Consider the following 25,149-nt stretch of genomic DNA (forward strand, 5'->3'; position numbering starts at 1 on the left):
TGGCTAATTTTTGTAGGCGGAAAGTCACTTGTTAGTCATCTTATCGTGTTGTTGGGTTTTGTTAGAATATGTCAAATATGAAAAGTCCCACATTTCTATAAGTGTGGACATCCATATCTAATAGTTTCTATTATCATGTTTGAGGTTAGTATAAGTATGTAACTCTGGAAAGAGAACATAACTCTTAGACCCAAGAACTCTCTCACCCTAATAAATCTCTAGTCTTCTTTATTGTTCTTCTTCTTGGTTTCTCTAATATATCAATGTCACAACTCTCCAGCATCATCACTAACATAGAATTTAATATGACATCCAAGCGACAGATTCAAATCAAAGTTTAGTGGTATGCTAGGAGAGAAATCCCTCACCAAGAAAAAAAAATCAAGTCTTTTTAAGTTTTTCAGTATAGTATTCAAGTTAAGTTTCAAGCTTTCTCACAAGAAGAAATTCTTATATCTCAATTGAAGTTTCAATCTTTCTCTGTTCGCGGGTTTACTATTCATCGGTGGTACTATTCACCATTACTGTTCACTGGCACTATTCATAGGCACTGTTCACGGTACTGTTCATCGACATGTTTAAGTATTCTAAGTTCAAGAATCTCTCATCTCATTATTCTCTATGGTTCGAAGTAAGTTTTTCAAGATTCCGCTAGTGTTTAAAGTTTGTTTGAAGAATGCTAAGAGAGAGATCCGAAGTTTCTCAGTATTGGTTTCTTAGTATTGTTTCGCTTCCGCAGTCTACATCTTCTACAATCTCTCTGTCTTAGTATTGATAAGAGGGACACAACCTCTCTGTATCCCAAAGTCTTTGAAGTTAGTATTGGACGAGGCGTGCACACGCTCAGTCTAAGCCTTCTGCTAGGCGCACACGCTAAATGTTGTTTTCAGTATAGTTCGTTTTTCACCCGAGAGAGAGGCGCGACGCCAAGTCTGACAAACCTTGCCCGCGAGCGCACCCATGTCGTAAGAAAAGAGAAAAAAATTTCGTGGAACCAACAAGATTGTGGCGCGGCGCTTGCAGCCCAATATGCCCTTTGCCGGGCGCGCACGCTACTTACCCCGGCCTCCACTTATCAGTTTCCGAGATTTTTGAAGTATCAAGCCTTTGGAAGGTAGTTTACACTCTCGTCCAGGATTGGAGGGGTAGTATTGTTTGTATGTCGTTATGGATGTTTGGGTTTCTAGTTTCCACGCAGTTGATATTGATGTCGTCTTTTGCCTCAGTTTTTAGAACATGATCACATTGTTTGTTTGAAGTATTATAGGGGAACACGACCTCTATCTCACGAGGAATTATTCTTTCTATTTTCCATTGTTCAAGAAGTTCGAAGTTATAAAAAGGCGCGACCCACCCTCTACCCTCTACAGTGAGTATTGTTTGATGCATGTTCTGTTAGAATTTTTGTGTATTTGAGTATGAAGTATTATTTTTTAAAGTGGGCATTGGTTGGTTGTATAAGTTGGTATTTGGTTTTCTATGTTTCAAGTTCAAGTCGGAATAGACAAGTCTTTGTATGTTCCTACTCCGCCTTGTATATTCCAACTATTCAGTCTTCAGTATTCAGGTAGCAGTCAAGCCTAAACTGCAGTCTTCAGTATTCAGGTAGTGGTCAAGCCTAAACTGCAAGTATGTTTCAGTAGCGATCCACGCCTAAACTGCGCAGGTATGTTTTCGTGTAGCGATCAAGCTTAAAAACCGCAAGTATGTTTCGGATAGCGATCAAGCCTAAAACCGCAGATCTTCAAGATTCGGGTGGCGATCAAGCCTAAAGCGCAAATATGTTTCGTGTAGCGATCACGCCTAAAACGCGCACCAAGATTCAAGATTCAGAGTACCCATAAAAGTATTTTGTTGAAAAATAGGGAGATATGAAGACATTCAATAGTATATGAGGGAAGGAGAATATGGAGACGTATGAGACAGACTACTCATGTCTCCATATTCCAGCATGCCTTAATGAACTCTTCACGACAAGGCATATCCACTATTCAGTCTTCAGTATTCAGTTAGCAGGCAAGCCTAAACTGCAGTCTTTAGTATTCAGGTAGCAATCAAGCTTAAACTACAGTTTTCAGTATTCATGTAGCAGTCAGCCTAAACTGCAAGTATGTTTAAGATAGCAGTTAAGCCTAAACTGCAAGTATGTTTCAGGTAGCAGTTAAGCCTAAACTGCACGTATGTTTCAGGTAGCAGTCACGCCTAAACTGCACCAATATTCAGTATTCAGTATTCAGGAGTACCTATAAAAGTATTTTGTTGAAATTAACAGTGATATTGATATCAAATCAGTGTTATTGTTTTCAATTTATATTATGACAGCCATAATAACGAATGGAGTGAGTAGTAGCCAAACAGTGTGCCACTAAACCGGTGTTATGATTTCAGTTTGTGACTGTGGTAAACCTTCAGTATTCAGGTTAGGTCATTGCTTACACCGACAGTTTCATCTCCAAAATGTCTCAACAGTTATTCGAGTTCTTCAACTAAAGACAGTTTTATGCGAAAGGAGGAGCAGTATTCTTATCTTTTGTCTTTTTGTAATCCAAGCTGTAATTTGCATAGTTTGCGTAATTACAGCTTGAGGGGGAGTGTTAGAATATGTCAGTATTAGAATATGTTAAATATGGAAAGTCCCACGTTTCTATAAGTGTGGACATCCATATCTAGTAGTTTCTATTATCATGTTTGAGGTTAGTATAAGTATGTAACTCTGGGAAGAGAATGGAACTCTCAGACCCAAAAACTCTCTAACCCTAATCAATCTCTAGTTTTCTTTATTGTTCTTTTTCTTGGTTTCTCTAATATTTCAATATCACAACTCTCCTAACATCATTACTAACATAGAATTTAACATGTTCTTTAATTTTCTATAAGATATCAACAAATGTCATAACTCGGTCAGTTATCTGAATCCACAAGTGCATGTACTTGAATCTTAGTTCCAAGTATATCTTTTAGGGAGGTTTTTAAGGGAGTTGTGTATTACCATTCCTCCGATTTCTTCCATTCAAAACCATTAAAAAAGGCACTACAAATTACAAAGAGCCAAAAAGTCAATGATACTTGACTCCTTAAGTTAGTTAAGTATGATGACAATGAGGTAATCCTTATGGGAATATTATATAATACTTCCTTTCACCTAAATATGATTCCAATGGGGTAATCATTATGTGAATATAATAATCAAGGAGACTTCTTATTGCATTTACGACTACATCATAACTATCCAATTCAGACGCACTTGCTATCCTCTCTACCGAAGTCAAAGAAAAGAAAGGAAGAAAAAAATGGTGATCAGCAGTGACAATCTTCTTCCATCTTCCATAGTTGAGACCCTTGTTATCAATTCCATAGTTGAGACCCTTGTTATCAATTCGGAATACGCCAAAAATTCGGTACGGGAATAATTCGAGAATTATTTAGTGATTTAAAAAAACGGTATAATCAAATATTCGGTTAAAAATTTGCAATACGGTAATTATGCGGTGTTTAATTAATACGTATTTTAAACGTTTGGTTGTAAAAATTCAGAAGTCAAAAATTCGTGATATTATAGTAGAAATATTAATAATAGTTGTCATTCTTTACAATATAACAAACACATCTAAACAATTTAGCTACAAAAATATTGAACGGTCTAGATAGGTACCTTCATTTATTTGTTCTTAGATTGAAATTACCGTTCAAATTTCAAAATACACACACCATGACATGACAATTTAAATATTGCCTAAAAAGTATAAAAGCAAAGTTTTTGGATTAATTTATTACTAAAATTGTAAGAGTTAGGGATTTAAAGTAAGAGTGAGGATATAAAATACATAAAAAAATAACAAAAGTGCAACCGAATTTTCATTATTTTATTTATTTAATTTTTTAGAGCCGAATTTTTTAGCTCGCCAAAATCCTTATTATACGTTTCAAAGCAAAAAATTGCAAATTATTCTGAATTTTTCAAACATTCAGAAGTATTATACGTTTTGCCCTTTAAAAATTCGATTCGCGAATAATTCTGCGAATTGCTAACAAGGGTTGAGACAGAATACAATAGGGCAGAGGAGCTAAAGGCTTTTGATGATACCAAAATTGGTGTTAAAGGACTAGTTGACTCGGGCATACTTAAAGTCCCTAAGATCTTCATCAGGCCATCAAATGAACTCGATCGGAAGTCAGATTCTGATTTGACACACTTCCAGATTCTCATCATAGACCTTCAAGGCATCAAAGATGACAAGGGAATGCAGCAGGAGATTGTTAAGGAGATATTAAGTGCATCAGAAAAGTGGGGATTTTTTTTAGTGATGAACCATGGGGTGCCTTCAAGTGTAATGGAAGGGATGATTAAAGCGGTGGCTAAATTTCATAACCTAAATAATGAGGTAAAGAAAGAATGGTACAGTCGTGATACGAAGGTAAGAGTCAGGTTCTATAGCAACTTTGATCTTTATACATCAAAAGCAGCTAGTTGGAGAGACACGTTAACCTTTTTAATGTCAACTCCTGAACCTATAAATCCAGAGGAAATGCCAACCATCTGCAGGTATGACTAAATCTAGAACTTACTGAAAATCTCAAATGTAAGTAGGAAAACAATGATACTAATACATTTGCCTCTGCTTACAAACCTCTCTGTCAAATTCAATCGTGAAAACATGTTTCACTATGCTAATGTGCCTCCTAAGATACTTTCAGCCACAACCATGCCTTGAGTTCCAATAAATTTATGTCTATAGACAATATGGCACGCATAAGTCCCCCACGTACATCGAGTGAAAACTTAGTCTCAAGTTTTGCTTTCAGATTGTTCATCAAAAGATCACAACAAATATCTTGTTATATAATGTGCAGGGATACAAGCATTGAGTACACAAAACATGTTACAGATTTAGGAGATGCGCTACTCGAGTTACTATCAGCGGGTCTTGGGCTCGAAGCAAACTTTCTAAAGCAAATGGAATGTGCTGAAGCATGTTCCTTAATCTGTAACTACTACCCAGCGTGTCCTGAACCAGAGCTAACTATTGGAGCTGCCAGGCATACAGACCCCATAGTTCTCAGTATTCTTCTCCAAGACAACATTGGTGGCCATCAAGTTCTTCACCAAGGACAATGGGCTGATATCCATCCTATTCCAGGAGCTCTTGTTGTAAACATTGGGGATCTTCTCCAGGTATGTTTATGGGGAGTTTAAAGAGACATCCTAATACAAAACAATAAAGACCTAGCGCTAGATGGTCTCACCCGAATCTAAATAAGTTGATAGAGTTTAAACTAAATGTTGATATTTCTTTTCCATGCAGATTGTCTCCAATGACAAGCTAAAAAGCGTAGAGCATAGAGCATTATCTAATCATATTGGACCAAGAGCTTCGGTAGCATGCTTTCTGAGTTTCCATTTCGACGTGGCCACAAGACCTTGTGGACCCATCAAGGACCTCATATCCGATGAAAATCCCCCTGTATAGAGGGCCATCCTGATGAAAGAATACATGGACCATTTTGCACATCAAGGTCTCGATGGCAAACCTGGTATGGACTTCTTCAAATTGTTATGATGTACAAAAACTGAGAAACATATGAAACTCATGTTGTAATAAAATGCATTGTTGATGGAAACTCATATCCAGATTTTTTTTTCCTTTTTCTTTCTTGTTGAAGTATTTTCAGTCACAGACAAATCCAGCATAGTTTCCTTAAGGATGGCAAAATGTAAAATATCCATTCATATGGCGATAATATATGGGTTTTGGTGCATCTATCACCCTGGTTTTACCAAGTCACAGGCAGCAAATTAAGGCGGAAAAGATGACATAAATTTGAATACACAGATTTTTTTTTTTTTCTTTTTTACTATTATATATATATATTTTAATTTCCCATATTTCTAAAAACTCTCAACAAATGATTTCCAGACTACAAACAATCAATCTCAAGCAGAAAAGACGAGATAATTTCTACACACATATAAATGGGAATGGCTTACAGACATAAGTGCGCACTGAACTAGATATAGAGGAACAACCATATCAATCTTCCTAGGTTCCAAATCCGAGCATGCAATTCCTGAGCCACGATCCCATTCAGACTATATGCTTTGGTTGCAATAACTGCACAAGTGACCACAGCACATCCATCCTATGCATACCTCTGTTATTGTTCCCCTGCAAGATGCCTACATTCAGAATCTACATCCCAATGGATATAAAAGAAAGTATAGCAACTGCATAATCCAATCAAGTTTAACTTGCACTCCTTTTTGTGGGTTATGCTACAACTTCAAAACAAAACTCAGTTACATCCTCACCCACCCAAAAATAGACCCTTCCAAAATATGGTTAAGACCATCTAGTGGTATGGTTTATGGGGGATTTAGTCCATAGAGGATAGGTACATAAAGTACAGGATGACAACGGATGAGAGACCCTAAAGTTCATCGTTAATACTGAATACAAAATACATTGTCAGAGGAAACACTTGATCACAGTAATGGAATACATAAACGAAAAATGCATGCCTTGTTCGCAAAGTGAGTTATCAAAACATTACAGCAGCAAAAGCTATATGGATTAGAATTTTACCTCAACCACAAAGCAGGCCCACATATTCTCACCACGGGTTTCTGTTACACCCTTCAAGATCGTAAGACCCAAGCTTCTAATGGCCTCTGCTATCTCAAGAAAACTGCTACATTCCTCGCATAACATCTAAGCAGTTGAAAAAAGTATTGTCAAGACCTAGATAATTATGAAAAACATCACCATTTTCCACGTGTTGTCAACTCTACAAACCTCCACAAGCATCTGCCCATCCACGCTAAGGTTCTCTACTACTAGTGGACACCTTTCTGCTTGACCTCCCACATCTAGAGCCCAGCTTGATCCGTGGTCATGACTGCAGGATCCTAGCAAGCTAACTTTGTTATCACGGACCTGCATCACAAATGTAAAGCAGAATTAGATAAAGAAACTGAACCAACATGAAGAATTGGTGCTCCTGGGGGTACCATGAATAAAGTGCCAACGGAAACAGTGATCCACGCAGTAGTAAGTAGGTGTGAACACCTTGGGTGTAAGCCCTTGCAGCGCAAATGACAGAGAAGATTCCATAGTTTCCCTATATCATTAAGCCATGGGTACAAACTACAGAAGCTATTGCTAATTCATAATAAACCATGCCCAACTCTCAAGCCATATTCAAAAGAACCATTATATATTGCTCAAGTTAGCCAAGTGAAGTAGCCAAAGTAATTGCCATGGGTATGTGCATCAATTAATATAACATGCTTTATGGGAACAAACACCAAAAATTCATAAAACAAGTAATGAAAAACTTTGTAACTTGGTGACTTCTCAAGTCTTCAGAATTATCCGTCTGCATTCCATATCTACGGACTACCAACTCTAATCTAAACCTAAAGTTTAGCATAAGCTAAATTGGAGCTGAAGGAAAATAAAACTATGTACTTATCATACCTTTGATTCAGCGCATTTCTTTAGCTTGTCGGCATGCTTTGTGACATTTTGTAGAAAGAACATGTGTTTGATCGTACGTTCTAGAAGTGAATCGATACTGCACTGTGGAATTGATTCAACAACTTCAGTGCATAATGCAACAAAGACAAACAAGAAAGAGAAATAGAACTTTCGAATTTGGCTTAAAGGAAATTCACCACAGAGACCACAAAGATTTTACCTTTGACCCATTGGGTACAAGTTCTCGCAACTCCTTAACACGATCTTGGATCAGTTGCCTGTCTCTTGGCCTAGGCCTGCAACTTTCACCAGGCCTTGCTCTCTTTCTGTTAAGCTTAGATGGTTCTATCTTCATCTCTGAATGTTTACTCGATGTACTTGGAGTCCTCGATGAAGACTCTTTTGAAGACCTCATATTACTTACTTCTGTTGAATCCCAAATCAATTTCAGGTTTCTATGTGTATCTTCCAAACTGAGAGGGGGATGAATAACTGATCCTTTGGCTAAAGCATTACCAAGCTTAACACTGTTATGAGTCTCTGAAGTTTTACCGGTTGTTAACAAGGATTCTGCTGATTTACAGAATGCATTTCCACTTCCGGTGTTGTTCGTAGACAATGCACATGAATTAACAATCACTGCTTCTAAAAGATAGTCCGACCCAGCCTCTGTTGTAAACAAGCTACTGGAAGTCCTTTCCAGGGGCTCAGTTATCTCAGCTTCTGTCCTCTCTGACCCACTCAAGGAACAACTCTCTTTGTGTTTCTTAAAAGCTGGTCCAAGGGCCTCATGCAATTCACAGCCGGCAGAAAATCTTAAATAAGTGTTCGCTGTATTAGTGCAACTAATTGCAGACTCTGTTATTTCCATTTCAAACGGTTGTGACAATGGTAGCTCCTCCTTTTGAAGACTAGTTACTTTATCAAAATTAATTTCATCCCCATCTGTAGCGTCAGGGATCCTTGAAGAGAGAAATCGATAATTCACAAACTCATCCAGTGGAAATATGAAACTATCAATATATGGGTCCTCAGAACAGTTGGAGGAATCATGGTTCCTTGAAGTAACAAACATACTCCTCGACTCAATATTTGGCTCTTCACACATTTCTCTGTTATTTGATTCCATTTGTACTGATTTTTGTTGCTCCAAACTATAGATTCCAGAATTTGCTTGAGTGCTCTCATAATCCCTCATAACTGTTGATTCAATTCCCACATGTTCACTGGCCACTTCTACTGTTCTTTTCTGTTGATTGCAAGGAAGTGTAAGGACACCCTGGTGTACATCATTCAAGATTCCATGAGATGGCAAAGAATAAGATTTGGCATCTATCTTTCTGCAACTTGTGGGAAAATCACTAAAAACCTCCGATCCCGAAACTCTTGCTGATACCTCTGTCTGTGAATGATAGATGAATTAGTTAATTAAGATAATGTATCAGACTGGTTGTTCTAAAACAAAAAGGAAGAGTAGACATACAAGACATGAGCTGCTCTGTGTGGTATAACATATTGGATAGGGAATAGTTTTCATTGAAGAACTTTGAAGCGAATAAAAGACATCCTTGATGCGGGTAACTAGCTTTATATCCTCAGCGACCTGGTTTACAAAGAAGGGAAGCGTATAACATAAAACTATCTATTTCTGAAAAACCAATTCAAATAATTCCTCAAAAACACTCCCCAAACATCAGGTGTAGATACGTGTCAAAGAGGAAAATTCTACAGAAGAAATATCGTGTTAAAAATTTCTAGAATTAACATTTGTTCTCTATTTAGCCAGATGTGAGCTTGTACTCGTTCCTCTTGGGGCATTTGAAAATAAGTTTATATTTCAAGGGATTGGGTGAGATCAATCTAGTTTTTTAGAAGATCACAGAAGACGAATGAAAAGTGAAACAGAATAAACACAAACATATTGAAATGAAATTGTATCCTCAACAAAAAGTATACATGACCCGAGTCATTAAATGTTGACAACCTAGAGTTATCAACAGAATTGTAATAAAAGCTACTTCAAGTACGTGTCTTACAGTATGTAAGGATCCAAGTTGTACAACTCCATGTGGAACAACGGCTACAACAGCAATAGTCTACATAGCAAAGAGGAACAATATATGTTAACATGGAATAATATCGAAAGACCAAAAGTGACATAAACAAAGCAACATTTCTTTGACTATTTAAGAGTATACACTTGTCGTCATATCCTGATGAAGTATGTTAATACAAGATTTCAACAAACACTAAAAAAAAACTGAAACAGGTCCAAATTTCTCCCCGCATAAGAGTAATGATATTAGACATCAGTAAACCTTTTGTTCAAATTCAATTATAAGAGTTTCTTGTTGAGTTGAGGCCACATTTTTGTTTAGCAGAACTCTCAACTAAAATGTTATGTTCATGTTTAAAAAACAGCACTGCAATGCAATCCTCAGGAGTTCTGAAGGTTGTCTCTCTGCACCCTCTTGTGCGCACTTCGATCTATTTAGAGCCACCCAGAAAAAAATAAAAAGAATACTGGGATGGGAAAAAATATATTTTTACCTTTATTCCTGCTGAAAACTGAGTCTGCCATCCATCACAATACTGGGATCACAAACAATAAATGTTTTAAGTAAATCAGTAAAAAAGGGAATGTAAATCCTGTAAAGAATAAGATATCCCTCACCTCAGATGACGACCAACAACGGGATGTAGGTTTATCTGCAAAAATCCATTGATGCTTTCCAGTAACTGCCACCTGTCCAATAATCCTGCTCAACATGAAAAAGATATAAAAACATGTTAACACGTTGGCTATCACATAGCATATAGAGTACAAAATCTTCAAGTGGATCTCAAAACAAAATGCATCCTGATACTTTTTACTTTTGCAGACCATAAGATCTTGGAACAAGAGGCCTTTACCTGAGGCAAACAGATTATGTCCAAATTGCAAATGAACAATATTGACTTGATAGAATCTAGCATTGTAAGGGCCGGTCTATAAAATGGAACAAGCAGGGTTATGACCTTAGCAACCTAAATCGCCTATGGTAGGCAGCGCTCACGCACTCAGTTCACAAATTTACACTTTGGATACGAAAGCTCTTGAAATTCGCGCTCTCAAACTTTGTAAAGTGCACACTCTACCTTTTCAATTCACGTTTTCTGTTTGATCATGTTTTCTTGCTTGTACCATGCTAACTATTTGTGGTGGTCTTATGCACGTGTCACAGTGTCACCCAATAGCAAATGTTTTTGTCCTATCAGGCTAGCTTTTCACTCCTTTTCAATCTCAACTAAGAGCTAGACTTTCTAAGCATACTCCACTAACATGTAACCTATGATTTGACTTTCAAATGTAATGTAAAAATATGAATATCTTAAGTTTATTCATTTCTCTCACTAACAAGTAAATTCTCTAGTGAATTAATCTACTCTCCCTAGCCCTTTTCTCTTTAATTTTTCAATTGATATTTATTATATAATATTTTTTTGGGATTCAGATTACATCCCAACATTTCCATTTTCCAGAAAGTTATGAAAAAGCAGAGTATAGTTTATATTAACGTATGTAGTGAGTATTAACATATGAATTTGTTGATTAACTCTCATTATCGAAAAAAGAAAAATGTTGATTATCGATAAAATGAATTTATACATTTGTTGTGTACAAAACAATGTAACAATGTACGATTCCATATATATTAATTTTAATAAAATATTTTATACACATTAAAAACAGGCGCTTTGAATGTGTAGAGCTTTTTAAGTTGGACACTCTAACGCCCCTGCTTTCGCACCCGCACCCGCTCTACGCTCTGGTTGCTAAGGTTATGACTCGTTATTAGAAAGTTCTGGGTCTCTGCGGAAATGAAGTTTGTCACGCCTTCACTCCAACTTCAAGAATGGCTCTCCAGATAAACATTTTGAATTTTAGATCCTCTTATTCTCCTGTTTTTAGTGTGGAGATAGAAGGTCTCATGCCACCAACCTAAAAGAGTAGAATATTGTGAAACGTGGAACAGAATGTCTTAGAACTTCTCATTTTCTTCCAGTAAATGATAACATACTTCTTTTTGGGTTAGGTCAGAACTCGGAACCGATTTTGGGTCGCCAATAATTTGCTTTATTATTTTTAAGCATCTCAAGCCTTGGACCAAGTACAAACTACAAACTATTTTGGTATGAATCATGTATATGCAAATTATAGCATGATACATATGACTAGTTCTAATTTTTTCAGAAAAAAAAGGAAGACAACTTTCAAAGGGTAGGTTGAACAAAAAAAGTTTACAACCCAATGTAAATATGTTCTTAAACTTCTTATGCATCTTAATAACAATAACATCTGTGAAGTCATTCATGGTTTTTCCTTTTTCCCAATAGGTGAGTGAGTAGTGGTACCGGCTGATTTCCAACTCATGTCTATGGTAACAAGTCCCACAAACTTTATCAAAAAAATTTAATTGGCACATGGAAAACCTTAAGATGTCTGAGCCAAGGTTCATTCAAGAAAATCTTCATGATGACTGATACTTTCTTTAACTAAAAGCAAAGTCCAAATAAAATACAAGAAACTGCATTTTAATTCAAACACACTTTAGATAAGCTAGTGATCATACCCTTCTCCCAATGAATATACAAGATACGACATCTTTGCCACAGATAAACCAAGTGGATCCTGCAAATAACGCCCATCACGCAAGTTAACAGGTGCATTGTCATCGAAGAGGGTCTCATCTGGACGATCAAGCACTTCATGGTTAGCATAATAAGCATCCTCCCAAGTCAGCATCCTGAAATGTGGAAACTATTAATGTCATACCAAACACAACTACTAATCCATAATATACTACTCCAATAATCATTTTAGACTTAAAAAGCACAAACTAAACAAAACCCGTTTTTTCTACACAACCATCCAACTTAACTACAAAAGGGAAAATGCTAAAACAACAAATATTTAACGACGAAGACTTACATTCGAGTCCTATGCTTAAGCTTCCAAAACACTGCATATTTCCACTCAGACTTGAAACAAAGACTTCTAAGAGTCTCTTGTAAGTGAGTTAGTCCCATTTCTTCACCCATTTAAATAAAATTCTCAACAACCCGCACCACAACACACTCTCCCCCAAATCCAAAAAAAAAAAAAAAAAATCCACCCCCTAACTTCCTCTATAAGAACCTCTTCCTGCTTGTTTCCTTCTCAACCCAGCTCGCCGCTTTATTGGCGGTCCACTAGTCGGTAATAACAATACATCCATCGACCTTTCCCACACCGTATCCCACCCCCTAGTAGCTCTTAATTGAACTACTACTACACTCCTTCAAACCACTCAAACTCACTATATATTCAATCAAAGCTTCACACTTTCAACTCTTCCCAACCATTTCTTCATGAATTTCACTACTCCAATAGGATTCAAAGAGTAAAAAAACTTACAAAGAGATGCTAGTTTAGCTAATATCAGAAGACATTTGGAAAACAAACTTAACAAATGAACTTATCTTGGACAACTTTGAGTCAAATCCAACTTGCTTTGAAAAGGGCACTCTTTTTTTAACAAAGAAAGATCAAAGTGCCATTAAAGTTCCAACACTAGAGAGAAAGAAACACACAAATGGTAGAAAACTTGAGGTATTTGAACTAAGCCCAAGCCATTATTTTGAACAAAGATTGAAACTTTTGCATCATTTTCGTAGAAAAACTGGTTTCTAGGTGTGTGAATTTCACTCTCTATATGCAGAAGAAGTCATTTATATGCAAAAGCTCTTTCTTTCTCTCCCTCTCTTTTTTCCAACTTTATGAACATGATCCATTTGTTAAACTACCCCATAAGTAGTTCAAATTTACTAGAATACCACTCACAATGACTAAACTACCCTTTCAGCACCACTTCCTCTTCCATGGAGAATTAAGAATTTTTCGCTGGTGTGAGCTTGAAGACTTGATGGGGGTTTTATGCAGGTTAATGACTGAAATTTGAAAAAACATTGACTCATTTGAACTTTGAGTGAACTCTTGTAAATGGCAAACACCATAATGGTTCAGTCAAAAACTGCTTCTTATCTTGCCATCATATACTATTCTCATTTTCAACTATGAGCTCGTTTTCATGATTCTAGTACTAAAAGTTTGACATAGACATCTCTGAAAAAACATTGTCTTTAGCTTGTTCAGTCATTCACATTCATATATATATATATATGGAGTTATGGACACCCTTTTTAATGTGTTCTGGAATTTATTTGTTTAAGCACTATGAACTCATCGATATCGTTTGAGTGGTGTATAAATGTGATGATTGAGCTAGTCAGGCTTGTTTTTCATAGTGCGATAGTAATTGATATCGTTGTAGGGCATCATCGGTTCTTATCGCGACATTAACATCAAGATTCATGGGAATGTAACTTGTTGTAGACTCATATTCCCATGTAATGCATGTGTATACTCGTTATTATAACTTATAACCCTCTTGCACCTTACCAACAGAACATTGTTGTCTAAAGCCGTAGTTAGGGATAACAGTGATTTTAAAGAAGGCTACACTGCCATTGGGTTCGAATCATTTTTGTTTTATCACGTCTTGGCTCTTTTAGCCTACAAAGGGGTCAGTCATTGATTAGTTATGAATAGAACAATATAAAAAAGATGGAATAAAATGCTAAACCAATGATAACACGATCGGACATAATAATGATTCAGCAACGCGCTCTAATATAATCTGATTTTTCGAAAGTTTATGGCAAAATATAGTGCTTAATTGAATTTGAATCTTTTCGTTTTACTTAGGCATGCGGATGCTAGGGATTAATTAGGGAGAAATATTTTAAGTGTGAGTTTCGATGACCAGGACATGCAGGATCTCCATTTGCACATTCAATCATGGGTATTACCGTATTATTACATAGAAGATGTCCAAAGTCAAATATCAATCATGTGAGTGATTATAACCGTTGGATCTGTTGATTGTCAGACTATTAAGGTCTTATTAGTCAAAAAGGCTGGAGAAGGAGTATCTGATATGAAACAACAACAATGTAAGTGCTTAACTGATCTGGTCAGTTGTTGTTTCATTGCTTAGTGGCTCTTTATTTCCAAGCCTCTCGGTGGGCGAAGATCATATTCGGTATCTGAAAAAGAATTACAAACTAGTTAATATTGACATATAGCATGCATGCATTCAATGATTCAAAACCAATTCCGTAATGTGCTTTAATTTCATTCATTCTCATTTTCAATTTAGGATATTCCAGAAAAACCAGTTCAAAACTGCAGAAATTTCTAATCTAAGAAGAACTAACAGCACGTCGGTATGTACATCATTTTCTTCTAACAAAATCAAATCCAAGATCATGTCCGTGACAATATAGACTATTTAATATATCTATTACCGAAAGTCCTGTCGCTTGTTAACTTTGTAACTTTAAGAATTATAAATAACTTGTAAAAAATTGGTAAAGCCCGTTCACTGAAGTCAACCTGCTTATGCATGCATAAGCTCACATCGTGATGCAAATCATAAATTACTTTGCCATAAAGGATAAAAGAATAAAATGAGATGGATCATGAATACAAAAGACAAAGGACAATCATATATTTCCCTTACTTTCATTCTCTGTCTGATATAATATGAAGGGCCTCAATACCTCATTGAGTGAATCCACTGCGCAGTCCGTATGAGTAAAACTCATTTAAGGCTGCTCCCACACATGAAAAAAGGTGAACTAGTGACCATTCTGTATCGTATTAATATGCATTTTAGATCCCCTACAAGGCTCCCTTTTTCATCTACACCTTTTGATTTGTTTAATCTTTCAAGAGTTGTTAGCCACCAAAGGGGTACAATGTGAACTGTGAAGCTATCAGTTTTTCTATTTCACTAACAAAAAGGGGTGAAAAAGATGGGAGCAAAAATCATAATAAGTAGATTTGTGACTATGCTTTTTACTAACATGTAATCTAAGTGTTTGCTTTCTTAGTCTCCTTAGCAATGAGTGAGTGATTGATATTGTCATATTGAGCATCTCTTTCTCACCAAAAGTCAATTTAGATGGGCGAGCTAAGTAGATGGGAGAATCGGATCCGGAGATCCAATGTGGTGGGATTTCGCTTGTAAAGTGTGTTATCTTTGATAGATTTGTTGCATTAGTGGCCATTACGTTAATGGTATGATCTATTAGGAGCTAAATTGTGTAAGAAAACGACACAACTTGCCCAACATGTTCTAGCAAGCTGATTTGAGTAATTTGATTATTATATGTATAGTAGGCGGTTCTACCCTATAGCAAAAAAAGCAACCGCTTAGGGTCCGTTGTACAAGGGGCCATATTCTAACTCACGTACAGTCCATTATTGTTTTATTGCAAAAAAAAAACTTTCTATTGTTCTTTCATTTATTTTAATCGATTAGATAAACGTTTTTATTTTAGAAAATTGGAAATTAAAAAATCGCATTAAACTCTTTCGTTTCTCTCGCGTTTTCATCTTCTCTAACAAATAAGCCGACACGCCTCCATAACTAATTAAACTTCTTCATCACCTTATGAAAAATTATCAAATGTGAGGCATTAAAGCCATCACTTCAATTTTATCTCTATCATTCTTTTGTTTTATTTGGTTTTTATATTGTTTAATTTGGTGTAGAATTCTTATTCTTCTCTCTCTCTTTTTGTTAAATAAATCTATTGAAATTTCAAGTTTGTGACATTGTTATTTGGCCATGATCTGCTACGGTGTTCAAGGTGTACTGTAAGACATTTTTTTATTCTTTCAGGCTTCCTCATGTATTTATAGTGTCTTGTCTTGGATCTCTATGTTTGTGAAGATATCCCTCACAACACTTTTATGTTTCTACTTCACTTTGTATTTATGTTTTTTTTATCAATAAAATTCAATTAAAAAAAAATTGTGAGGAGACTATTCAAAAAAAAAAAACATAAAATGTTTTGATCAATTTTTACAATAATTTTTATCTTCTAAATTTTTTGTTAAATAAACTAAGGGTTTGGATTGATATGAAATAACGTATACAAATCTATAAGATGTAACAATTTTATTTATTGGAATTTTGTTTGATATCTGGACCTAGTATAAAAAAAATTCAATTTTATTAGTAACAAAGGCTTCATGTATTTTGTAGGCCGAATCCATTACATTGTATTGGATTCATAAGTTTAAACTATTTACCTTAGAAATATTCAGTGTCTTCTGCTTGTATTTCATTTCTTGTGCAGTGCTTTCAGCAACGTCTCACTGTTATCTCCTTAGGATATGATCTGTTCAAATGCTCCCATTAAGCAAGTTCGATCTGTGCATTATATTGAAACCTATGATGAATGATGAATTAGATTGACTACTTATGAGAGCCAAAGAAACGCAAGCTAACCTTGACAATTCATGTATGCGAACGACGCGTGGATATATATATTGTGTTGTTGGCTGATGCATCGTTGATGCATGCCACCCTCACTTGCATATCGATCCTCAAAGAAAATTGGAAAAATATAACAACAAGAAAATACTAGTAGAACTCCATTACAGCTACCTAAATCTTTTTCGTTATTATATAGGTCTAGTTTAAAGATGATTTCTGATACGGAAGCAACAAAGTTCAACGTCAGATGGTGAAAACAGTGTATTATTGTATTGTGAGTTGGGTTAATCTCTTTATAATTAGATAAACCACATCCACAAATGGTGTGCTAGTATTTCTTCCTCAACCAAAACATATCTGAAGTGTTTTACAGGTGTTCCTCTAAGCAACTTTGTTTTATTTTCTTTATTAAGGACATCCATTTAGCACATTGAGATTGAAATGGATGATTTATGTCCGTTAGTTCAATATTCATCATGGGCAACCTACTGGCACTACAGATCTACATTAATCAAAACTGCAAATTTACGTTTCTTTCATGTTCCGTTATATCCCAAAATCTCTATCTTATATCATTTACTCTCTTCCTTGGTTATGACTGTCTGAGAATTAGAGAAAGTAAAATGGTTCAAGGAGTTAGTGTAGTGTACTGTGTACGTAGTAGGTACTATATTTGGGCCTTACCTAATAATGCACAAGGGGTAGCTTAGAGTCGTTTGTTTTTTTAAGCCTCTGAATAGTAAATGCTAAATAGCCCACCTTTTGAATGTTGAAGGCTCATTACTGAACTCTGAAAAACACGTTTGTTTTCTATCAGAATAATCGGCCCTGAATGCTAAATATAAATCATTTTGACAATTTTACCTATGTTATCAATTTTGAACACAAACTTACTGTTTATAAAAACAAAATATCTGAATTTTTTTTGACAAAGTTTCATTTGTTTGTTCAACATTTTGAACACCCGTATGATATCTAAAACATTGCATATAATAATATATGATAATAAAAAATAAAAAATAAAAATAAAAAAAAATCATTTTGACTATTTTACCCTTGGTATTCATTTTTTAAACAATAATTTAATTACTTATAAAATAAAACATTTAAAAAAAAATAAACAACATCTTAGGGTGTGTTTGTTAACTGGCAAATGGGGGTGGCTAATTGTATTTTCCCACTAGAAGCACCATTTGCCAGTGTTTGGATGTATTTAAGGGCACTGGCAAATACTATTTAAAATTAGCCGAAATATAAAAATTTTCCACTAGAAGTGGGAAAATAGAAAACACCTCTCCCCAAAGTTGGATTAGTCACCCAGTATTTTCCCACTATGGTAGGGAAAATAGAAACAACTCTCCCTCTCGATCTCTCTTCTCTCTTTCTCACTGCTGTCTCTCATCAACTCACTCTCTTCTCAGGTATTCTCTCTCGCTCTCATCTCTCATCTTTTATCTCTCTTCTCTCTTTCTCTCTTTCTCTCAATCTATCTTTCTCTCTTTCTCTCAATCTATCTTTCTCTCAATCTCTCTGTCTCATATTTTTTCACTGTTTTTTTTTGTTTCTATCTTTCTCAGATTTAATATTCGTTCTCCAGCTCCACCTCCACTAATTCTCGTGGCGATAAATAAGTTTTTGGTTTTAATTTCATTTTTTGGGTTTTAATTTAGTTTGGTTTCATTTTGGTTTTGATTTTAAAGTCATTAGTACCACTAGATCAAACCCATTATGATATCGTCTTCAACCCAAATCAGTTTCATCTTTCCTTTTTGTTTTATCGGTTTCGACTTTCAACGACAACTCTTTCTTGATTTATCTCTTTCTGGCTATTAGAGAACTCCTCTATCTCTTCCCCTCTCTGATTTCTCTCAATTGATTTGAAAAACTATAAATCGAGTTTGGGTAGATGAAGGGCATTGTTGGTCATATATTTCAACAAGAAACAAATTCAGCATTCAGGAGGTGTTTTATCGCGAAACGCTGAAGACAAATTTTTTCACGCTGAAGATTCTTGGAAAAACAAACAACTCTCGACATGGCCATTGAACGCTAAGTTTTAGTGGCTCTGAATACTGAAAAACCAAAAAAACAAACAACCCCTGAGTCTCCCAACTTAAAGAAATTCAGTTTTATGTTTGATGATGTTTTTGCCATCACTAGAAACGCAATTATTCAGCATAACAACCAAGACTAAGCTTGGTATTGTCTGAATTTGGTTAGAGTGATACAGGATTTTAGTGCTTCTTTTGAGTCTATCTCATTTTGTGATGTGTTTAGAGAAACCAATAGAGTTGCTAATCACTTATTAGTTTCCCTATCTACTTCTTTTGATGTAAGTGTAGTGTACTTTGTACCTCCTCTGGGGATTGATATGAACAATATTGTAACAAAGGAGAAACTAAATAGGTTGTACACAAGAACACATCGAATGCTCAATAAAATCTGGTGAGGTCTGCCTAACCCTATCTTAACCTTCAAACAAAAACAAAGACTAATTAAGCTCATTCCCACAAATATGTAAATGCAAAGATAGATGCTCCAACGGTCCAACCCCCAATTAACAGAATTTTGTGATGGTTATGTAGGGATGGGTCAAGAATCATGCAAAGAAAAAGTCTGTAAATTGTTGCCTTCTTTTAAAAATTCCTTCATTTACTTGCAGTTACTTCACTTACTTGAACTAGTAGGGATTTGGTGGTGGCTTACGTTAAACTCGAGTTCTTTTCCCTGTTGAAAATCTTTACTATTTAGGAAAAACTATCGGACTGGGCTTTGGAGGCTGTTCGACCCAACTTCATGATACGATAGGGCCAGGCTTGCACCAAATTGGTTCCATATTGGAGAGCTACGGGCTTCAATTTTACACCGGCCCGCTAGTTGTTCATATTTGTACCAAAAATTGGTCCCAAAGCCCATTTTCGGGTGCAAATCACTCTCAAAACCATCATTTTTTTTAAATCACTTACATTCTTACAAGGACAATTTTCAGGTGAAAATAACCCGGAGAACCAATTTTTGGGTGAAAATAACCCATAAGGACAAATAACCCAGATTTGAAATAAATATTTTCTGATTTTACCCTTTCTGTCGTTTTGCTATGAACAATGAGTGTTCATACCTTATGTTGATATATGAACAATGATTGTTCACACCCAAATAGGTGAACGTACCTCGTATAATATATTAATATATGAACAATGATTGTTCATAGCTCATGTTGAGGTATAAACAATGATTGTTCATACTCCAATATATGTTATTACTGATCATACATTATGTTGAGGTATGAACAGTGATTGTTTATATCCCAAATAGGTATATTGTTCATAGCTCATGTTAAGGTGGGAATAATAGGTATTCATAGCTCATGTTGAGGTATGAACAACCCAAATAGCTATGAACAAATGAACAATTACTGTTCATATTCCAATAGGTGTTCTTACTGATTCATATAAACAGTGATTATTCATAGTTCATGTTAAGGTACGGACATGGATATGAACAATCATTGTTCATACTATATACATCAGGTCGTTTCAGTTGGGCCAGAACCTTTATTATTTCGTGCCATGGATATACTTGAACTTTCATCTACTCAAGCCATTTTTAATTTCGCGTCAAGGGTATACTTGACCTTTCATCTACCCTGTCCTTATGAGTGATTAAAAAAAAATGGTTATGAAAGTTATTTTCCCCCGATATGTCCCTAAGAGTCACTCCCAGTTTAACAATAAGAACTTTTCATGAACGAAATATTGAAAGGCAACTACAAAAGCAAGTTATTGGTTTAGCCAAAGTAGCTAATCAAGCAAAGGGAGAACTGCAATACATTTTCGTGCAACAAACCAGCACTAACAATGCCTAGAGCAGAAAATGGTCTAATAGAAAATGTTGATAGGATACAACATTTAACGCCAAAAAGACTTATTATTCCCAACATTCACGTTGAAATTGCTTCAGAACGTGTTCTGAATCAGTAGTCAACGAAACATACACTTGAAGAAACTCTGGGAATTTGAAAACTCTGTATTTTGGTGGATTTAATTCATCAACAAGTTCTTCTACGGGTTGTATGGTGCAATCCATTGAAGGCTAGGGTAAATGAAAATTGTAATTGATGTTCGAGCAACCTTTGAATTAGTCACAACTCGATGTTCAACACTCTTTAGCTTCCCATTGTTGATAATCTACATTGGAGATACATGGATAATACAAGTTTGTAATTGGCATTTAAGATATATATCATTATATCTAGCTAGTGATGTTAAACTTTAGTCTCACTTCTTCCTGTGTATTCTTTTAGTTGACATTTTTTGACATTTTGACATGTATATCATTCTATCTAGCTCAAATTTTGACATTTTTTGGTAGTAGGCCACACCGGAAAAATTGATCACACCTTTTGAAAATAATGTTACGAGGACATTAGAGGAATTGTAAAAGATTAGTGCCGCCTATATGTCGATGTAGGATTATTATCCCCTCTTTCTAATTAACCATAATTCCCTTTTTTATGCTAAGATTATTATTTTCAAAGTAGAATTATTATTTATTAGGAATTTGGAATATTTAGTATTTTCTATTTAGAGGTTAATTAGCTTTAGAAGTGTAGGTTATATATAGAAGTTTAGGTTTATTTATTTGTTATCAAGTATGACTTATCTATAGAAGGAGGTCATTGTAGTTTAGTTCATTCATTCAATTATCAATTATCAAATCTTCAAATCTTCAAAACCTATTATACTTTTCTCTCCCAATTTCTACAATTCTTCTATTCAATCTTCTTCATTCTTAAATCTATTCCCCCTTTTGAAGATCTCTGCATCTTTTTTTCTAAATATCTTTTTATTCCACATCAATTGGTATCAGAGCTATAGTAGTTAAACCAATCACTGAATCCTCAAACAAAGATCTTCCCCCCAACCCTAAAGATGCCCCCAAAACACAAGATCCATTATTACCACATCCAATAGCCAAAAAAATTCTAAAAAAAAAATCAGAGTTTCTAAATAACCCACCCAAAACCACATCTTTTCCCACAAACCAAAAACAATCTTTTGATGAAGATGATGATAATGATGATAATGATGATAATGTTTTTGGAGTTGAAGAAGATGATATTGAAGGTGATACTGATCGTCGTTATGAAGATGAAAAACGTCTCAACTGAGTGAACTATGGCGTTATTCCAGAGTACAAACTCAGGGCCGACCTCCCTAATTTTTCAAGTAATTTTAAAATTGAAGAATTTCTAGATTGAGAATATGAAGTCGATTATTTCTTTGATTTTATGGAAATACTAGAAGATAAGCAAGCTAAGATGGTTGCTTATAAGTTAAAAGGAGTTGTTGCTGCTTATTGGCTTAGTTTTAAAGAAGAAAGACGTCATAAAGGTCAACCTGAGATTTTGAAGTGGTATAGGATGAAAAGAATTCTTCGCAAGAAATTTTTGCTTGAGGATTATAAACAACAGTTGTTTACTAAATTACAAAATTGTCGCCAAGGAGCACGCTGCATTGAAGAGTATATGACAGAGTTCTATGATCTTCTTACTCGCAATCAAGTTACTGAGACAGAATCACAATTGGTATCTCGTTTTCTTAATGGTCTCAATCGGATTGTTAAAAATCAGCCGGTTACTCCTGTTCGTACTACAGACGACAATAAAAAATGAAGCTACTTTGAGTTCTTCTTCCCAAACCAACCGTTCTTCTTACAATAGCAACAATTATTCTAGACCTTACCAGCCTAAATCCTACAATTATTCACAACCACAACATTCCCCTTCTCCTTATATATATATCAAATCTTCTTCCTCCTTAAATCTATTCCCTTTTTGAAGATCTCTGCATTTTTTATTCTAAATCTCTTTTTATTCTGCATCAATTGGTACCAAGAGCCCTACTTTTTAGATTCTGATCTAGAAAACGATCCATTACCACTACCACCACTTCGGCAAACCACCAATTTTTTTTTCTCTCTCAATGGCTGAATATGTTACGAAGAAAGAACTAGTAGACACTATCGATGACGCTATCAACAAACTTAAGTTAGAATTGAACATTGATTCAAAGCTTGAAGCTTTGGAGACGAGACTCATGAATATGTTCAAAGAAGCATTCCCTCATACTATAGCTTTTACAAACCCTAACACCACCACATTTACAAACCCTAGCACCTCTGCAATAATCCATAAGACCCTTATTCCTATATCCTCACCGAAAATTTTCCTCACCACTCCAATTATACCTCAACCAACACCAATCTATACTCTTCAAATAGTTGAAAATATGAACGAAGAAGATGTTGTTTTTTATGTTGGTTCTCCACAAGCTACAAAGAATACTCTACATATTGTTTATGAACATTCCAACTTTCAAAGTCTATTAATTAGACAAAAAGGTGAGATTTTTCAAAAGATAGAGTTTTTTCAAGAAGGGGAGTGCACACCAACTTTTATCTTTCCATCTTATTAAGATCCATTTGCGTTGTTCTCTTCTCTAATGGTTACATGTTATTTGAAGAAGCGCAAGAAATATCGTAACAAGTATCGTCGAAAGAAATTCGTTGAAAGTTTGTTTGAAGCTTCTTTTGGACATATATTTACTTCAAACAAAATACTACGGAAATTTCACCCAATAAATCGAAAGAAGCATTGGAAAGATTGTGAAAATATTATTTTTGATAAAACAATGTTTTTTTTTTTCTTATCATCAACTCGAGAGGTTGAGTTTTTCAAAAGAATGGAAGAATGATGCAAGATTATTAGCCCCTCTTTCTAACCATAATTTCTTCTTTTGTGCTAAGATTATTATTTTCAAAGTAGAATTATTATTTATTAGAAATTTGGAATATTTAGTATTTTCTATTTAGAGTTTAATTAGTTTTAGAAGTGTAGGTTAGATATAGAAGTTTAGGTTTTTTGGTTATTAAGTATGACTTATCTATATATAAGGAGGCCGCATCCATTGTAGTTTAGTTCATTCATTCATTCAATTATCAAATTATTAAATCTCCAAAACCTATTATACTTTTCTCTCTCAACTTCTACCATTCTTCTATTCAACCTTCTTCCTCCTTAAATCTATTCCCCCTTTTGAAGATCTTTGCATCTTTTTTTTCTAAATCTCTTTTTATTCCGCATCACATGTATAACTTGTGCTCATAAATACTTAGATATTCTTATGGTCATTAGTGTATTAGAAATTTACCTGTAATAGGTGGCATAAGTTTATGGTAAATGCACTAGGAAGAGGTTCCACAGCAACCCATTCTCCTTCATTTAGCACTTGAAGTCTAGAGACGTCCCCTTGAAAAAGTAGAGTGAGTAGATTTGGGTCACTATGCTTTGGTAAACCGAGTGTTAAACTCGGATCAGGGCATGGTGGATAATGATTGATTGCCAACAATTGGATTTTGTTTAGCTCCTCTTCGAAATAACTTGATCCGACGCCCAATCCTTCAGCTATTAGCTCCAATAGCAGCAAACCTAAGTCCCTTATTACCATTGAATATGTCGCCGCAGCTTTTCTAAGTAAAATCAAATACCAAAAAGATTTGAATAAGTACAAAGTTCGATATTACACCCTTATGCAATATCATACGACAAAAAAAATTTAGTAGATTTTCGTATTTAATTTATAGGCTTTTGGTGGTCGAAACACCTACCTCGCTTCTACTCTCTCGAGGTCTAGTTGGATTCAACTAGGAAAAGTTTACAAATTTACAGAGTAAATAAATAAACACAAGCTACAACTTGAATTGGTACTGGGTTAAGTGAGTTAGATAGAGTATATTAAGAAGATCCCTGTACCTAGCTGGTTTTGAAGGCCACAAATGCTTGAAACTCTCCACAGGATTGCAAGGATGCCTAAGAACATCCCTCCAGTAATGTGTTTCTTCATTGTCATAATCAATACTACTATAGAGCCTAGAAACTTGTTTGGGGTCCTCAGAGAACATTGGCATCCTGTCCTCAATGGGCATCTCAAAGGGACTCCATGATTTATCACATATTGGAATAACTAGCAATTTCATTTTTTTTTAGAAAAATCTTCATGTGAAATTATTTTACAAAAGAAAATAATAGTAAGAGTGTATTGAACCTGGAAGAAGCCAAATTTCGTGCTAGCGCAGCATTTATAATTTCGTGGACTATAGCCTTGCGGTCTCGACCAACTTTTCCTAGATCGATCACCGGAACGGTAGTATACTTGGGAACTATGTTTGGTCGTTTTTCAAGTGTGTGAGGGAGTGATATTCTAATTCAGTAATATTAAGCAAGTGTCCAGCATAGTGGAAAT

General features: G+C 35.2%; 2 protein-coding genes across 3 annotated transcripts; one reads left to right on the forward strand and one right to left on the reverse strand.

Annotated features, from left to right (window-relative positions):
* Window positions 1–3,098: 3,098 nt before the first annotated feature.
* On the forward strand, window positions 3,099–5,287 carry LOC147500188 (1-aminocyclopropane-1-carboxylate oxidase homolog). Its single transcript, XM_086563610.1, has 3 exons — window positions 3,099–3,103; window positions 4,034–4,543; window positions 4,852–5,287. The coding sequence occupies exons 1-3, from the start codon at window positions 3,099–3,101 to the stop codon at window positions 5,192–5,194; spliced, it is 858 nt and encodes a 285-aa protein (XP_086419736.1). The 3' UTR covers window positions 5,195–5,287.
* LOC147500189 (transcription factor EMB1444-like) lies at window positions 4,754–12,703 on the reverse strand. 2 transcript variants are annotated; one of them, XR_015196240.1, is made up of 12 exons: window positions 12,448–12,703; window positions 12,089–12,262; window positions 10,150–10,234; window positions 10,026–10,067; window positions 9,512–9,571; window positions 8,959–9,078; window positions 7,696–8,877; window positions 7,476–7,577; window positions 6,792–6,932; window positions 6,582–6,707; window positions 5,987–6,164; window positions 4,754–5,529 (listed from the first exon to the last, which is right to left on the reverse strand). XR_015196240.1 is itself a non-coding variant. In XM_086561869.1 (11 exons), exons 1-11 carry the CDS (start codon window positions 12,555–12,557, stop codon window positions 6,084–6,086), a joined length of 2,223 nt encoding a protein of 740 aa, XP_086417995.1. In that variant the 5' UTR covers window positions 12,558–12,703; the 3' UTR covers window positions 5,819–6,083. The 2 variants fall into 2 exon arrangements, 1 of the variants encoding a protein (XP_086417995.1); XM_086561869.1 differs by lacking the exon at window positions 4,754–5,529 and having other exon boundaries at window positions 5,819–6,164.
* Between the last annotated feature and the right edge of the window lie 12,446 nt (window positions 12,704–25,149).

This window comes from Coptis chinensis, chromosome 5 (assembly GCF_015680905.1).
Source record: "Coptis chinensis isolate HL-2020 chromosome 5, ASM1568090v1, whole genome shotgun sequence".
In the NCBI taxonomy this organism is placed as follows: domain Eukaryota; kingdom Viridiplantae; phylum Streptophyta; class Magnoliopsida; order Ranunculales; family Ranunculaceae; genus Coptis; species Coptis chinensis.

Excerpts from the sequence above, each read along its gene's own strand:
- LOC147500188 (XM_086563610.1), top strand. Across the intron at positions 4,544-4,851 it reads GAAATGCCAACCATCTGCAG|GGATACAAGCATTGAGTACA; the intron begins GTATGACTAAAT and ends TATAATGTGCAG.
- LOC147500189 (XM_086561869.1), bottom strand. The coding sequence starts at position 12,557 with ATGGGTGAAGAAATGGGACTAACTCACTTACAAGAGACTCTTAGAAGT. Across the intron at positions 10,068-10,149 it reads GTTGTTGGTCGTCATCTGAG|TATTGTGATGGATGGCAGAC; the intron begins GTGAGGGATATC and ends TTGTGATCCCAG. Across the intron at positions 6,165-6,581 it reads GGGCCTGCTTTGTGGTTGAG|GGGAACAATAACAGAGGTAT; the intron begins GTAAAATTCTAA and ends GGCATCTTGCAG.